General features: G+C 45.5%; 1 protein-coding gene across 3 annotated transcripts in view; it reads left to right on the plus strand.

Moving 5' to 3' along the window:
• SRGAP2 (SLIT-ROBO Rho GTPase activating protein 2) overlaps positions 1-15,998 on the plus strand; it is a 206,589-nt gene that overhangs the window by 126,566 nt on the left and 64,025 nt on the right. For 2 of the 3 annotated variants that reach the window (XM_019514009.1, XM_019514011.1), the window contains exons 5-8: positions 7,200-7,415; positions 8,012-8,140; positions 13,230-13,454; positions 15,350-15,451. In XM_019514009.1, the coding sequence (XP_019369554.1) occupies positions 7,200-7,415; positions 8,012-8,140; positions 13,230-13,454; positions 15,350-15,451 (672 nt within the window). The remainder of the gene's footprint in view (positions 1-7,199; positions 7,416-8,011; positions 8,141-13,229; positions 13,455-15,349; positions 15,452-15,998) is intronic. The other variant, XM_019514010.1, reaches the window with a different exon arrangement.

Raw genomic sequence — 15,998 nt, forward strand, 5'->3', positions numbered from 1 at the left:
AAGCCTAGAGACTCAGCTGAGCCTCAGTCTGCTGTCCCCTAAAGGCCAAACAATCTGTTATAAATGTGTTTTTTGTTCTCTGGTTGAGATGCTTGGAACATGCTTCCACACAGTTTTTTGCAGGCTGTTTTTTTAACGAACCCTCTCCTGAAAACAAAATAAAGTGTGCATCGCAAAAACGTTATCGTTAGACAACGGTTCCAGGGACACGCTGTGAATTCCTGGGTCCTGCAGTCAACCTCATGTGAAGCATTATAACTTTGGGAGTAAGTGATGCCCAGCTCCCTGCAGCCCAGAAAATACTGGAGATTTTTCCATATCACTTTTTTTGTCATGTTTTGAAGAGCTTAAAAATAAGAGCAGCAGGTAACTGGCCTGTGAGAGCAGGGGCCCTAATTTTGCATGCAACACATGTTTCTACAGCCCTCAGCTAGTTCTCTGGCTGCTGTACAAAAAATTAAAAGCAGTATAATTCAGAGGTCCAAAGGCCGCAAACAGACATCCCCCTTCTTTACCACAACAGACACTCCCACAGCTGCTTAAAATTACCCATCAAAGGTATTCTACCTGCTATCACTGCTACATTTCCCATTCGGGCATGCTGTATCCAGATCCCCTCCTTCACCAGACATCCTCTTCCCCAGGGACTGCTTGAAAAAGCGGGGTGGGTTTGCAGCGCCTAGAGTTTAGTTTTCTGTTGCATCTGCTTATGGGAGCCCTCTGCCTGGTATACCTGGGACATTGGGATTTTGAAGTTAAAGGCTTTGGCAGAATCGTGCGGCTAAGCTGCTTCATGGCTCGCCAGCATTGTAGCTCGCTTCCAGCCAGTGTTAGTGTTTCTTGCTGGGGTTTTTTTTTTAGCATCCACGATCATGTGGAATCAGGCTTGTAAAATCTCTCTCTCCCTCCTGACACACAGACTTGTGCCAGCCTGCAGTGCTGTTAACTAGGTCAACCCTATCTTTAGCCTAGGGGTAAAAATCAAGCCTTGCCTAAAAGTTGTTGTGCTCCATCAGTTATCTCATGAGATCACTAATTATCTGCTCCTAGAGCTAGAAATTGGATGGTTTCCTGTAGTGGCATAGGACTATTTAATTGTTAAAGAGCAGCTGAGAACAGAGCCAAAAAGTTGGGGGTAGTTTCAAAGTAAGGGCTAGAACTTCTTAGGCGAAGGTCAGCCATAGGACATCCAGCCACCCACCCAAGTCAGCTGGCAGCCAGCAATGAGCTGCCATCCTGAGCCAGTTCTTCGTTGCTGGCCATGCTCTTGCCATTAAAATTAGAGTCTGAATGTTGTGCTGCCCTTCTCCGTGAGAGGGGAGAGTTGGCTGACTGCTCTCCTTTTTTTTCATCTGTACTTAATGATTTGGCTTTGGTGAAATGCTCTGGAAGATATCGGAGGCAAGGCTGTAGGGCTTCCTCAGCGACATGCAGCGATAGCTTCGGAAATGATTCTGTTGAAGAACTGGTCGTCCCTCTGTGACACTGTGGCACCGGTGAATTTGGAATCAAAAATAAGTATGTCCAAATTGGGGACCTAGTCTCCTGCGGGAGTCTGTGGCAGACTAGCATATGGCTGTGCCAGGACTCTTCTCTGTCCCCCCTCAAAATAAATAAAAACAAGTAATTCTTTAAGCAGTGCTGACTTTCTGAAGATGCAGTGCTCTTGGGAAGTCGCAGCGCTCAGCGAGGGAAAGCTCTTTCTTTGGACCTGTCTTGATGATGGCTTCTCCCTTTAAATACTGGTTGCTGCCAAGCAATTACATGAACAATAAATGGTGTAGGAAAATATTTAAATGGGTGGGGGAAGACCCCTCAAAATGTAGGATATGCTTATCATAGATTTTTCTCCCATACCAGACTTTGTTCTCCTCTCTTATTGCAGGCTCCTCCTCTTGTTTCTGTCTTTCACACCTGTGCATTTCCTGTCCAGAGCCCCATTCCGACCTGCTAGCTTGACCCTTTCTTACTGGCTCAGTGCTATGGTGAGACCTATTGTTAGGCCTAGCTCCTGAAGGTCCTAGCTTAACGTGTTCCTGGTACTACCTACAGAGCCGTTTATAAAACAACGTGCATTTAGAAGAACTCGCAAGTACCTTCAGAATCTTAGGGTGTGTCTACAGCTGCATTTTAATGCACATTAATTATATTTTAATGCACATTAAAGCATCTCCAAAAACTGTGCTATATAGTTTGATGCACGTTAAAATAGGCTAACGTGCATTTTCCTAGTAGCTTACAATTGACGTACTAGATTTACTGTGCATTACCTAAAGTGTGCTAATGCACGTGTAGCTGTGCCCTTAAAGGTGACCTTGTGCTTCAGTCGGACAGATGGGCATAGCAGTTGCATGTGGTCCAGTACAGGCAGTGCACCCGATACAGAAGAATGCGTGCGATTATAACGGAAAAGACCACAGTGTGTGTTTGCTCATCCAGCATTTCATCAAAAAACAGGCAGCACTGGGGAGACAGCCCACCATCTGTCCTCTCTGCTCTGCAGTGTATCCGGCACCAGCTCTGAGGAAGAGGCATTGCCTGCGGAAGGGGAAGAAACATGTTCGTAAAGTTTGTGTGCTGCCCTGAGGTTTTCCTTTGTGCAGCTGAATGGAATAAATTCACTGTTGATTAAATCTGTCTTTTCAGCAACTGTTAGGGAATTGCTTCTATTTTAGAAACGAGCCCTGCGAACATTTTGATGCTCAAAATGCCTTGAAGTTTTGCCTAATGACCTGGGTCATTCTGTCGTGACGTACAAATTCATTCCTTCACTCCTGATCCCGCCCCATGAAAAGATGCTCCCGGGTGATATTGAAGTCAAAGCATGCCGGACCTTTGGGTGGAGCCGTGGTGTTGCCACTAGCGTTACAGTGGGGAGGGTGCTCTTCTGAAACTGTGTAACAGCAAAACCCAAAAGGAATGAGCTTAGCTTTTAGAGCATTAAAACCACATGTTTGGCCTGGTCTTTGAAAAAGCCGTGGAGGTCAGGAAGGGAAAAGCTGATTCAGCATGCACCAGTGTGTTTGCTGCTGGAACAATTACAGTGGAATTTTTAGTACAGCGCTCAGCATCCCAGCTGCTGACGCTTGGCAGTCTTGCCTTGAGACTGGCCTGATGACTTAATGGTATTGCCATGCAGGAGACTGAAGTACAAGCCTTGCTTTTGATTTACCTCCTGTCCTAACTTTTCTCCCGGGAGCACTTAGCATTACTAAATCAGCCAGCTTATCCCTGGTGAATATTGTTTAACAGCTCACTAAGCAATGGCCAGTAAGCACCAGTATAAAGGTATCTGGAGGCATTTCATCCAGATATTTTTTTTGTTCCAGGGATCACATGGCTAGGTCATTATGGCTGTTAGATGTCCAGCGTTGCTCTGCGTAACTTATTTATTAGATGTCGTTGATTTTATTGAAGGTAGTAGAATGAGTTTGCACTGAGAAATGACTTCATGTCAGCAGGTTCGTCTGCCATGGGAATGACTTCGTTTCCTGGCACAGTCTCAACTTCCTGAGAGTTCCTCTTCGCTGTATCATGTATAGGAGTGAGGCGCTATAGCAGAAATACTACCCACCTCCAGACCTTGTCTTTCAAGAGCTAACGTGCTTAAATTGCACTGTAAGTATACACAGCACTCGAAATGATAAGGTAACTACCCGGAGGAGCTTACATACTGAGAGATAGGCATGGTCAGCTCACCAGGCTCTGACAGGTCATTGAACCAAGTATTGAGTGTTGTGAGAGAACATGCTTCATCACTGAAAATCCTCTAGAGCCAGCCTTCACTAAGCAAATTCATCCTGGACATTTTAGTGCTGTGTGAGTATCTATTTGATCCCTGTAAGAGACCTGAAGTTCATCCTCTCTCCCCACTTCCCTGCCTTCCCCCACCATTTAAAATCATCATCCCCTCTTCTGAATATACCTAAAAAGAGAGAAATCCAACCATTTTGAAGATACTGTTTTAAATTTAATTATTGGTCGCTCAAGGTTTTCCAGTGTTTCTGGAAATGGTAACGTGTGCTGAATTTGGGTGAATGGGAACTTGTAGATAGATGCGTCTGTGTACTAACCAGTCTTGGTGCGTCTAGAGGATGACAGTCGCTTCTGATTTCAAGTAGATCAAATAGAATGCAGTGTCCTGTTCTTTGAAGTTTCATTTCTTCATAGACAATAGAGGTAGAAGAGAACATGTGCAGCCTGTACCAGTAAAATGGGATTTAAAAATTTTTTTTTAAAGAATGATTGCTCAAGCTGGGTATTCAGTTCTGCTTGCAGTTGCTGCTTTTTTCTCTAATGTAACTTTGGTCTCACTGAATTCCTTTTACTGGAATCTGGACAAACCGTGAAAAAGCAATTTGCTGAACTTGGCGCTCATGGAAGTTCTCGGAAGGCCTCAGCAACTGGCTCATCACTAGACGAATCAGTCATCGGAGATTTCTGATTTCTCGATCGCCCCGTGCGAATGGGCAGTTGACGCTAACAGCAATAGTGAGCGTTTGTCCTGGACTGAGTTCTGTGAAGCTGAGTGAAGACTAGGCCTTTCTGTTCAGTCTGGCATTGAATGCAATCGTGTCACAGTCTTGGTAAAATTTGTGGTCAAGCGTACCGACTCAGGGGGTGCTTCCCTGGCAGCCTGACACTTAAGTTGTGTTAAATCACTGCTTCACTTTAGAATCAAAGTTGTAGTTCAGGTCCGGAGTCTGCAAAGAAAATGGTATTGTCTACTGAGGGTAACTGAAAAGTGAATACTGTTTTATCCTGCTGCGTTGTCATCAGCCGTAGTGTGCGCGGATCCCAGTTGATCGCCATAACCATGCCTATAAAAATACAATGATGCCGCCCTCCTCTGCTCACCTGCAGATGAGTGCTAGATTCTGCAGTTTCAAAGGGGGTACAGCAACTGTCCTCTGTCCCAGATTTTAGGTGCCAGCCTTAGAAATGTATCATCTGCGATCACAGTTAATTAACTGAGTCTCACATTACCTATGGCAGATTTTGCTAAAACCAATAATAGTTTGCTCTTACTGACTGGACACTTGACTGTTTCCATTCTTTAAAGTTTCAGAATCTTTCCTGTATTCGATGAAGAGGGTACAGTGATTTAAGCCTCTGCAAGAGCAGTCTGTTTATTAAAACTCTGCGATAGATTCGTGAGTGAGCACGAGCTGGAAAGAAATGTGAACCTCTGGCTAACACCTTGTGGAATCTGTTTTATGTACATTGTTCCTGAAAATTTATGTCCTGGGTCCTGCTGTCGAATCTGACGGTTGACTGTGCTGCTGACCCCAGCAGGTAGCTGTGAGTCAGCACCACCCCTATTGCCAAACGTGGAGTAGGAGGGCTGGAGCTGCCAATGAGGCATCATCAGCTGGATGAAGTCATTAGAAATTGTGATTTTTATTCATTTTTGGTTGCTCCCTGCCAGGTTTCTTTCCAGTGACAGAGGAAGGGAGATCTCTCTGCAGCTTAGACCTATTATTATAAATGCCTGTTTTATGGCCTAGGCATATGTGGTAGCTTAGTCTGTGTGTAAATTATTCAGAAAGTCTCTGTGTAAGACTGGCTGTGATCACAATCGCTTTCATGTTTAAATACAGCTTCTGCCTGTAGCTGAGAGCCTTCCCTGATCACTGCATCAGGAGAGAGCATACCTCCCACTTAAGTGAAATAATATTAAAGTTCAAACCAAGGTGAAATGGGCATAAATGGCTTTGCATCTAAAGTAAATCAGATGCGACTGCCAGTAGGAGTTCAATTATAGTTAGGGCCACAAGATTGAGACATCTGTACTTGAAGGCATGGACTTGCCACGCACCAGCTTGTTATTAGCAAAGCCCGCTCGCCTGTATAAATATACACGCAGTCCTTTCTAGCTGTGGATGGATAAGCCCATTATGTCTAAATGCCTTTTTCTTGCTCTCTTTCCTGCATTACTCAGTACTAGAGGACACTAGAGTAAAATGATCTCCAAAGTTCAGAAATGGGCTGGCCTTTCCCAAGTGCTTAGTTTTTGTGTTCACTGTATTTCTGAACTGTTCCAGCTGGCAATGGAAGTACCGAGACACGCGAGTGCCAAAATGCGCCGACGGGTTTGTGGGCCCAAGAGAAAAAAAGATGATTTATATGAACTGAACTGGCTAAGGTTTGCCCATCAGTACTTCTCGTTTATGAACTGTTTGGGAGCCGTTTAAGGGAGGAAAGCGCTCTCCTCATCCTAATGCCTAATCTTAAGTTGAACTGCAGGAGAACCACACTGGCTAGGATGCTCCAAAAGCTGAGGGCACCTCGCAGTTTCGTTAGTCCATGTGAGAGTGCCTCAGCAGGAGTTATTTTCCAATATGAGAAGCCTTCAGGCCAGTCAGGCTCCTGAATGAAATATGATCAAAGGCCTCTCTCGTTATGACGTTAGCGATGCATATATTCATACCCAGTGCCCCCATGCTAATCCAGAAGGGCAAAGCACAAATTGGAAGTTTCTCTGCTCTTTTTTTTTTTACCCCTTCACCTGTACTTGCAGTAATGAAGGAAGCCCAGTATTTGACTGTTTCGGGGAGGAGGCAGATGGTAGGGAGCAATACTGCTTGCACTGAATAGAATTGACTAGTTGCAAAAAATGTGGCTGTATTCATTGCCAAAATGCCCTTGCTTGGATGTAATGTTGAACTGGGCCACGATAAAGTAGGGGCTCCGGAGACAATGGAGCACACTTCTTGTACGTACAACCGATAGATGTTTGAAGTGAGTGCACCATGTTGAGTGCTTTGGCTTGCTTGTAGGGGGGTTTCTGAGCTGTAGCATGCAACTTCTGTCGTGTTATTTTGACAGAAAGCCCTTTCCTCTTCCCGGGAAGTAGAAGCTTTAAGGATCTAGGGGCTTACTGTGGGGCTTTGTCCCAGTTGCAGCAATTTGGGGGCCAATTGCTGGTACCGAACCCTGCAGATCGCTAGTGCAGAAAACCGTTTTTCATGATGCACGCTGATGCAACGCACTCCTGTTTCAAGCAGTCTTGAACTTCACTGCTGTAAAGAAGTTTGGTGCTGGAGATGGGTACTGGGGCAGCTGTGCGGGAGGTAGAAATTGGGGCTGATATTCAGTATTGAGAAGGCTTTTGTTTGCCTTTGGGTACTACTAGCTTGTTCCTTTCTTAGCAAATGAAACCATGCCGCTGTGTGACTATGCAGTGATGTCTCCTGCAGGTGATGAAGACCTACCATATGTACAATGCTGACAGCATCAGTGCTCAGAGCAAGCTGAAAGAGGCTGAAAAACAAGAAGAGAAGCAGATTGGGAAGTCAGTGAGGCAGGAGGACAAGCAGACTCCACGCTCTCCTGACTCCACCTCCAACGTCAGGTTTGAAGAGAAACACGTCCGGCGAAGCTCAGTCAAGAAAATTGAGAAAATGAAGGAGAAGGTGCGTGAGCAGCAGTGCTGTGGAATTGAGTATTGTGGGTTGGAGCAGAATTAAACATCCATGAAAATGATGTTTAGATCTAAACTGCTGTGCGAGCACAGGGTTAAGGATGCACAGCTTGGAAATGCAGAGCTTAGCCGCACATTTGGGTAATGGAGCATGTAGAGTATTGGAGTTACCTCCAGCGAGCGTAGGTGCAGCAAAAACTGAAGCCTCATGACTTGAAGGTAACTCTAATTGTCCTTGAAATTTGAATTTGGCAGTTTATTTCTTTCTCCATTTCCTAGGGTAGCAAGACATTGGGCAAGGTCCTTGGCTGTAAGGCACTTGATAGCCTTATAAGGCCAACTCAGACTTCCGTTCCCTTCCTCGCTGCCTTCGTGTTTTGATTTTTTTTTTCCAGGGAATAACTTAGGTGCAGGGGTGGCTGGTAGGGTCAGGTTTAAAAGCTCCAAAGAGTTAATTTATATTACGACTTTGAATTTTGGTAAAGGGAGCACAGGGGATTGGTGGAATAAGTGGGCACAGTTTGTTGCGTCTCCAGGAATGCCAGCCCTTTTTCTTTCTTTTTAATGACTTCTTTGGTCTCTTTTCAGCGCCAAGCAAAATACACAGAAAATAAACTGAAGGCCATTAAGGCAAGAAATGAGTATCTGCTGGCTCTGGAAGCCACCAATGCGTCTGTGTTCAAGTATTACATCCACGACCTGTCTGATCTCATTGATGTAAGTTCTGCTGCTCGGGCGCCTGTATTGAATGTTGCTGCCGTTAACCCTAATATGCTCGTCTCCCTTTAATCCTTTGTGTCCAAGCATCCTTTGCACCCGCTCCGCAGCACAGTGCAGGCAGCCGTATACCAGATATGATGGGGCAGCAGTGAAGCAGTTAAAGAAGCTGCTTTTAAACAGCTGTGCTCTGCAAAGGGTGCGTTAAAACGGAGGGGATTTTGCACAATGGCCTAGCACTGAAACATTTATGAAGAGGAGGTGCTTTGTTAAAAGGAAACCAAGCACATCTATGATGTTGTTCTTGTCAGAAATGTTATACATGTGATTTTATGCAATCCCCAACTTCATAATTTCAAGACATTATTTTTTTTTAAAGAGGATGTATGGTTATAAAATCATAAAGTAGTTGGCAGAGGAGTTTGAGGGTGGATGCAACTCCTCAAACTGCCTTAAATCATTTTTTAAAAATTTAAATACGTTCCGAATGAATCGTGCCCCTTCTTGACTGTTTGGTGAGCTACAGAAAGCCTTTTGCCTACGTATGGGACCTTCTGCTAGTTCAAACCCACCAGGTATCTAGTGCCTTAATGTGTTTCCACGTCCTGCTACTGGGACTACGTCATGTAACTGTGATGTCAGACCGTTTCCCGATGGAAATGCATCCGTATTGTCAATCGTGTCAACCATCTCCCCTCTGCCCTAGAAGAGTCCCTTCAGGAGTAAGGCCGAAGCAGAAGATCAGAGAGCAGGATGTGTCGGAAGCATGTCCTGCAGCTGCTGACACGTTGTGTGCTCTGTGGCTAAATAGAAGGCCTCTGTCTCCAGGGCCGTCCATTCACCATGTTTCCTATGGCACTGGAGTAAAGGAATAAATTGTGAAAAAGGTGGTGTTACTTATCCACCTCTCACTTAACGCCCAAACCCTTGCTGAGAAGTCACAAAAGCCACTTCCAGACCTGGAGATACTTCATGTCTTTCTGGGTGGTGTCAATGATTGCTTTCTCCTCCGGTGTCAGAGTCCCACAGGACTAATGCAGTAGTCGGTCAAGTCCTTGATTGCTGCTGGGATCTCCCTTTATCCTGCTTCTCGGTGCCAACCTGGATATCGTCTGCAATCGAGGTTAAAAAACTCCCGCTGCTGAGCCGGGAGCTGTTTGGTGGAGGAGAAGGAGAGAGATGGGGGAATCCTCACATACCAGTATTGATTCATTGTGTCTAGCCACTGTTAATGATTCAGCCAGTCATAAAATCAAACAGACGGCGCTTGCTTGCAGCTAGGTTCAAATGTTCATTTAGACTGTCTCTCTTTGGCAGGCTGGAGCTATCTGGGATAAAAGATCTGTTTAAAAACTCCCAGTATTTGGAGGTGGTGATTGCCTGTTAAAGAGCGTGGTCATGCTGTGTGGTGCATCCTAGTGATGCTACTGCACTTAGAGCCACTTTCTTTACGTGTACATTATACCGTCTCCAGTCTTGGAGCCAACTGTTGCTTTGTGGGCATGTCGTATACTGGCTCGTAAGATAAGAATTTAAATGTACGCAAGGAGTTGGAAACTTAACTTCCATGTAAATTGGACAGGATTTGGGTGCCTAATTCCCTGAGGCTCCTTTGAAAATCCTGCCTGTGGTTCTCAAAACTGCTGTCAGTATAGTTCATTCAGTTATCTCAATTCCCAGACTGTCGGGTTGCAGTGCGTTTCCTTGCGGCATGTAGAGTGAAGTGCCGCACAGAGAGAACTCGCTTAGATTTCCTTGATAAATCCCCAACTCTTCTTTAGACTCAGAAAGGAGATCCCAAGGAATTGAGAGATAAGAACAGCAGTTTATCCAGCTTAGATGGCAGGATTCTTCTCACTAGGAGCAGTCGGGCTGCCAGGATGACACGATTACCTGCCACGCACGTCGTGTCGAGACGAGCGCACCGTGTCCATCAGCGCATCCATTTCACTAGTCTGTTGCTATGATTAAATTAACCGTATATTTGCTCGGTTATATGTGCAAGGCATGTACGTGGCATGATTCATCTGTAGATCTCAAACCACTTCCTCAGGACAGTATCCCCACCTTTTTTTCAGAGAGGGAAACCGAGGCGCAGAGGAAGACAAAAGACTTGCCTCGGGGGCCTGAAGGGAATTAGCATGAAAACTGAGGATAGAGCCCAGTAGTTCTTCTGATTTGTTAGGTCTGACAATGAGACTTCCTAACTCGCAGCCCTTAAATAGGGAGATTTAAACCTAGCGCTAATTAAAAATCCTGTGAAGGTTGTGGCTTAAATGCTTATGCGGTTTGAAAATCAAAGCTCGCTCCGTTCCTAATCCACTTTTCCCCCTTTTATTGCCGTCAGAACAAATCATGCTAACGGCTCTTTACTTGCTCGCAGTTAAAACGTAAATAAATAGCGTAAGGCTGCCAACAGCGTTCAATCCATCGTTATTCACCGTGCGCACTGTGTACACAGTCCAGCGTCCACGTTAGGAGTAATGGTGAGTAAAGAACAGGGAGTCATTCCAGGAATTCACCACGTGTCCCGAGTTTCCAGACTTGTGACTGACAGATCCTTGCTGTTAATGAAGTAGTGAAGTCCCAGAGACGTGTGTCAGGTTTGCAGAAGGGTCGCTCAGACTGGAAAATGGATGAGGGGGGAAGGGGTGTACACGCGCGAGTGCATGCGCATGCCCCTTCTTTGCTTTATAGTCCTGGGAAGAGAGAGCTATCTGCTGTATCTCCCGTAACTTGAGCTTTCCCCTTCCCTTCACCAAAATCACATAACTGTCCCATATTCCTCCCACCCAGCAAAACCAGAAAATGAGTGTAAAAACAGAGTTAGTTTGCCTCAAATTTGTGTTCTAGGTTCACTTAGAGACCACGAGCTGGCAAGGGGTTAATCAGCTGTCATGTCGAGAAGTGCATTTGGATGAGCTATCATTAAATTCTTATAAAAAATTGATTTCCTAGGAGAACGTTTCCATCAAACATTTATATAACCCAGAAAAGGCCTGCAAGACTGACACGCTTATAAATATGATATTCTGGATGGTTTGAAATGTTAAAGCGGGGGCGGGGAAAAATGTTCTCTGCCACCAGCCTCTACAAAGTAAAACTGAAAAATGTCACCGTCTTTTAATCTAATCCTCCTGTTCTCTCGTGTAGGTGGGGTATGAAATGTGAAAGGTCTTGTTTTACCCTCCCTTCCCATGAACGAATTCCTCTTGGGCCGTGGCAGAGCTCCTCCTTTCAGGCGCGTTGTGCAGCACTGGCGCGTGTTGGCAAGCCCTCTCGAAAATGCCAAACACGCTGGAGACGAAATCCTCAGCGTGTGGGATGCACAATAGACTGACCCGCCTGTTAAGGAAAACGGAGGGTCCGTCTATAATCAGCCTGTCAGCTGATCCCTAATCATGGTTGGACTGTTGGTCCAACTGAAACTGGCTACCCTCACATTTTGCTGCATGGGCCGTGGAAATTTAATGTGCATGCAAAGCAACAATCGCTGCTTACCCGAGAATGTCCCCACACGTGCAAATTCTCAATCAAGCAGCTTTTGTTTTGGGGTGGGTTTTTTTTGGTCTTATTGATTGACTTTAATAGGCTTTAATTCTCTGCTTCCAGTTAAACCAGCAACTGCTCTTCCTTTACAAGGGCCTCACACCTGCCACAGCCTATTGGCACAGTACCCCGGGCATGCGGTAGCAGTTAGCGGCAGAAATCTAGTAAAAGCTGGGAGGGGAGGGTCTGTGTGTTTGTCTCTCTTTTTCTGAAGGCATTGACTTACAATATGACAATGATGAGACCCAAATGATGGGGGAGGAGGAGATTCCTTGTGATTTTTTTGCTTACAGAGCAGCATAGCAATCAGGCAGATGGTCTCTTTCTTTTTGGATATTCTCCTAGCATATGTAATCCTGCTTGCAATTCCTGGAAGGTGGACCCTTCTCAAGTTCAGTTTATTAGATGTCTGAAAAATTCAGGCTGTTTCTGATGAAGTAATGAAAAGAGCTGCTCTCCCTTATGAAACATTAGGACTTGGCTGTTGAGCCGGGGTGCAGAGGAGGCTGCCTGATTGGTTTTTAGTGATGTCATGCTAATGTCAGTAAGATCCAGTAAATGCTTGAATATGACCTTCTCTCGCATGAAGGTTTTTGTTCACTGCTTTCACCCAAGCAATGAAACCATTCCAGCAGTGCATTTTGGGGGACGCTTCTTAGCCAAGAGAAGTTACTTGGCCTTTATGGCTCAGTTGCACAGGGCCAGAGGATTGTTCAAAAGGTAATGAAGTGTACATTGTATTTAGGGTCCCATATTCGGGCTTCAGCTAGTCTTAACGGGATGTCTGAATCCTATGCATGTTTCCTCCCGACAGCACTTAGACTGGTGGGTGCCCCTTTTATTTGCCGAAGGGTTGAGATGAGCGTCTAAAAGCAAAATTTGGACACCTGGTTAAAACGCTCATAAGAAAGCTGGGCATCCTATATACATTTTAAGGAGCGGTGTGTGGAAAGCATGTTAAAAGCAAACTAAACCTATTACGAGGGTACCCTAAATGCAGTGTTGGCAATTCTTGCTATGGTTTGGATGCTCATCAGGTTCTTGCCTTTCCAAAACCGATGTGAAAAATAGTATTACATAGCTTTGGGAATATTTTTATAAAGTTTTCTTTACCCAGGGACTTCAAAGTGCTTTCAGGAAGAAATTGATGCCTTGTGAGCTTGGTAAGGGATATGTAGGAAACTACTTTCCCATCATTGAAACGCATCTTCTAGAATGAAATATTGCAGCTTTTTTAACAGCAAGTAGCCTCACTCTAACAAATTAGGTTGGTCAGTGAGGCAGGAGATATCCCTGTCGCTGGAAGTGGGTGATTTTCTAGAGGCTGATTTCAGTGCAAGTGTTGAAATGTATATAGGACCTCAGGTTTAGCAGCCCTTCTCCTACAGTTTATCATGGGGTCTTTGTGAAACACTAATCAGGGCCCCAGTTTTGGGTGAGGAATGAAATGGCTCTGATCATAAGATTACCTACCACCTGTCTGGTTTCGGGCCACCTTCACTTATTCATAGGGAACTATTTGCTTGCTTTTGTTTTCCAGCAGTGCTGTGATCTGGGCTACCATGCAAGCCTCAACAGGGCTCTCAGGACGTTCCTGTCTGCTGAGCTGAACCTGGAGCAGTCGAAGCATGAAGGGCTTGATGCCATTGAGAATGCTGTGGAGAACCTGGATGCCAACAGTGACAAGCAGCGCCTGATGGAGATGTACAACAATGTCTTCTGCCCACCCATGAAGTTTGAATTTCAGCCTCATATGGGCGACATGGTCAGTTTATTTCCTTCCCTCTGGTCTAGCTCCGGACACGTTCTCGGGCATCTTGACCCCATTTAGTTATGTGTATGGAAGGGTCTCTTTAGTGAAGCAGGTTTTCCTGCTGGTTTGGGCTCTGGCTTGTGCTCAGAAGTATCTCCTGACTTGACGGGTTCACGTTCTGCTAACTGGGCCGATTAAATTATGGGGACTGGCAGGGCTTGAGACGCTTCCAGAATCCAACTCCTTTGGAAGCCGTGTAAAATGCTAGGATGCTTATGTTGGCGGTCCATTTATGTGCCAAGCAAGGATCTTCTGCTCTTAGAGCCGTAGGTTGGTGTGCTCCAACGCTGATGAGCAAATCTGCTCTCCAGTGATGTGGCTTTCTGGAGGGTGCAGCAAAAGGGTGGAGTTGGCCAGCTCTGAACCGAGAACTTTTGGCTCGCCTTCTCTCACTACCTGCACATCCTCCCCAAGATTGAACAGGGGAGCATTTCTGTGCACCCTTCACTGCAGAAATGCTGCTTATTCCATATAGCTCCTTTAAGATGGTGTAATTGGAAGAATTTCTCAGTTACAAAAAAATAAAAATAAAAAATCTGTGTTTGTTACCTAAGCCGATTCCCAGAGTCCTGAAGTGTCTGAGAAGAGAGAGCAAGCAGGTGCTGTTAAATGCAGTTTTATGAGGCATTTGCGTGGATTGTGTCAGAGCACAAACGGCTGGTGGTGCTTCATACATCTTCGTGGTGACACAAGGCAACAGAAGGATTTTCATTTTTGGTGATGAAAATCGATTGCTTTACCGCTTCATCCACATTGTGTCTGCTCATCTGGAGCCTTGGGAAGTTATGCAAGATGAAGCCAGCTTGCAGATTTCAAATGGGACTTGTGCAGTATAATAACTGGGGTTAATTGATTATACTTCTAGTTTATCCTAGGCATACAGATTAATTTTAAGATATTGTTATTTGTCTCTTAGCCTTCCTTACCTGGCAAAAGGTCTCTTAGCTATTACACGTGCACTGATAGCAAAAGGACACAGCTTTAGCAAGCAAAATAGAAACTGTCTGTGTTCAGATTGTTGCCTGGCTAACCCTGTTCCTAATCCTTATTTTTTGCCTCTTCTCTAAAATATCCATTGTGCAGTAATGTGACGTTCCACTGTTGTTGAGTTGATGTTTGTTGTGTGCGGGAAGGTTTGTCTAATTCTTACAGCATTGCTGGGGGCGTTTTGTATGCATGCAATGAGATCTGCTTTTTATATATGCATGAACTTGGCTTGCAGTTTGTGTCTGAAAAAAAAATCACAGCGGCATGCCACAGCACAAGCATTTTACTCTTACCAAAGAGCTTTCTTGATGTGCGCAGAGAGACCTGAGCATGTTTAGCAGCATCAAGTGAACATGCTGTTTTAGCATCTGAACAGGTGCTTGGCCTACTGTTTTGTCTTAAAATGTATGGGATGTATTCAACAGGGAATCCTCCCTGTTGTTATGGAAACTAAACAGCCTGACTGCATGGTGAACTTGACTCATAGGACCTAATTCTTGCTGCACCTAGCAAACAGTCCCGCCTTGAAGATGCTGGGCTTAATTGGAGCTGTAGCATATGCACCTTCAGGACTGCGACCTGTGAGTGGGATGCCACAGGATTAGAGCACAGCAGGTGCCGCTTCTCCTAGTTCTCTTCCGCCCTTCTGTTTTCCCTGTCCTGCTTCATGCATCTTTGGGGAGAAGGAACAACAATTCTGTAAAACAAGAGTTTGCTACTTGGGGTTGATTCAACCTAAATCAGACCTTAAAGCTGTCGTGGAGTTGTTTGCCCCTCAGTAAAAGACTTTTAGCAGACTGCAGCAAGGTCCCCATGCCATCATGTTCTGGAGTCCTCTCAGGAGTGCTGTTGTTTTACAGGTGTCGCAGCTGTGTGCCCAGCAGCCAGTCCAGAGTGAGTTGGTGCAGAGATGCCAGCAGCTGCAGTCCAGATTATCCACGCTCAAGATTGAGAACGAAGAGGTGGGCAATCGGCAAGAGCCCCTTGTGGCATTTGCAGCGTTGGTATCATTCCAAAAAGAGCCCTGTGCCCTAGGCATCCCGGTTGTCACGACCGGCCTTGTAACATGGAGGAGGAGGGCTGTTGAGGACATCACCATGTTAGCCCATAACCCTGACTTTGCTGTCCAGTAGCTTGTACATAGCTTGTGTGGGGCACAAATGTGTACGCTGAATGCAGCGCTATCCTTTTTCCACGTTCTTTCGGGAAGCTACATGTGACCACCTGGGCATAGAATTGATGTCATAGAAGAGCAGGGCTGGAAGGGACCTCAGGAAGTCATCTAGTCCAGGCTCCTGCTCTAGGCTGGGTCATTGTGTCTGTTCCGTCCTGGACAAGGCTTTGTCCAACTTGCTCTTAAATTTCCTAGGAGGTGGTCTCCAACCTATTAAAGAACAGCACGTCTGTGTGCCAGCAGATGGGAAAGGAAATAGAGGTTCCTTCCCTGTCTCGCTGCAGGAAGCCTCCTGTGAATTCCTTGTGATCTCCATGCCTGTGCAGGGGGGTAGT

Source organism: Gavialis gangeticus, unplaced genomic scaffold (assembly GCF_001723915.1).
Source record: "Gavialis gangeticus isolate Ggan-Ray unplaced genomic scaffold, GavGan_comp1, whole genome shotgun sequence".
Taxonomy (NCBI): Eukaryota; Metazoa; Chordata; order Crocodylia; family Gavialidae; genus Gavialis; species Gavialis gangeticus.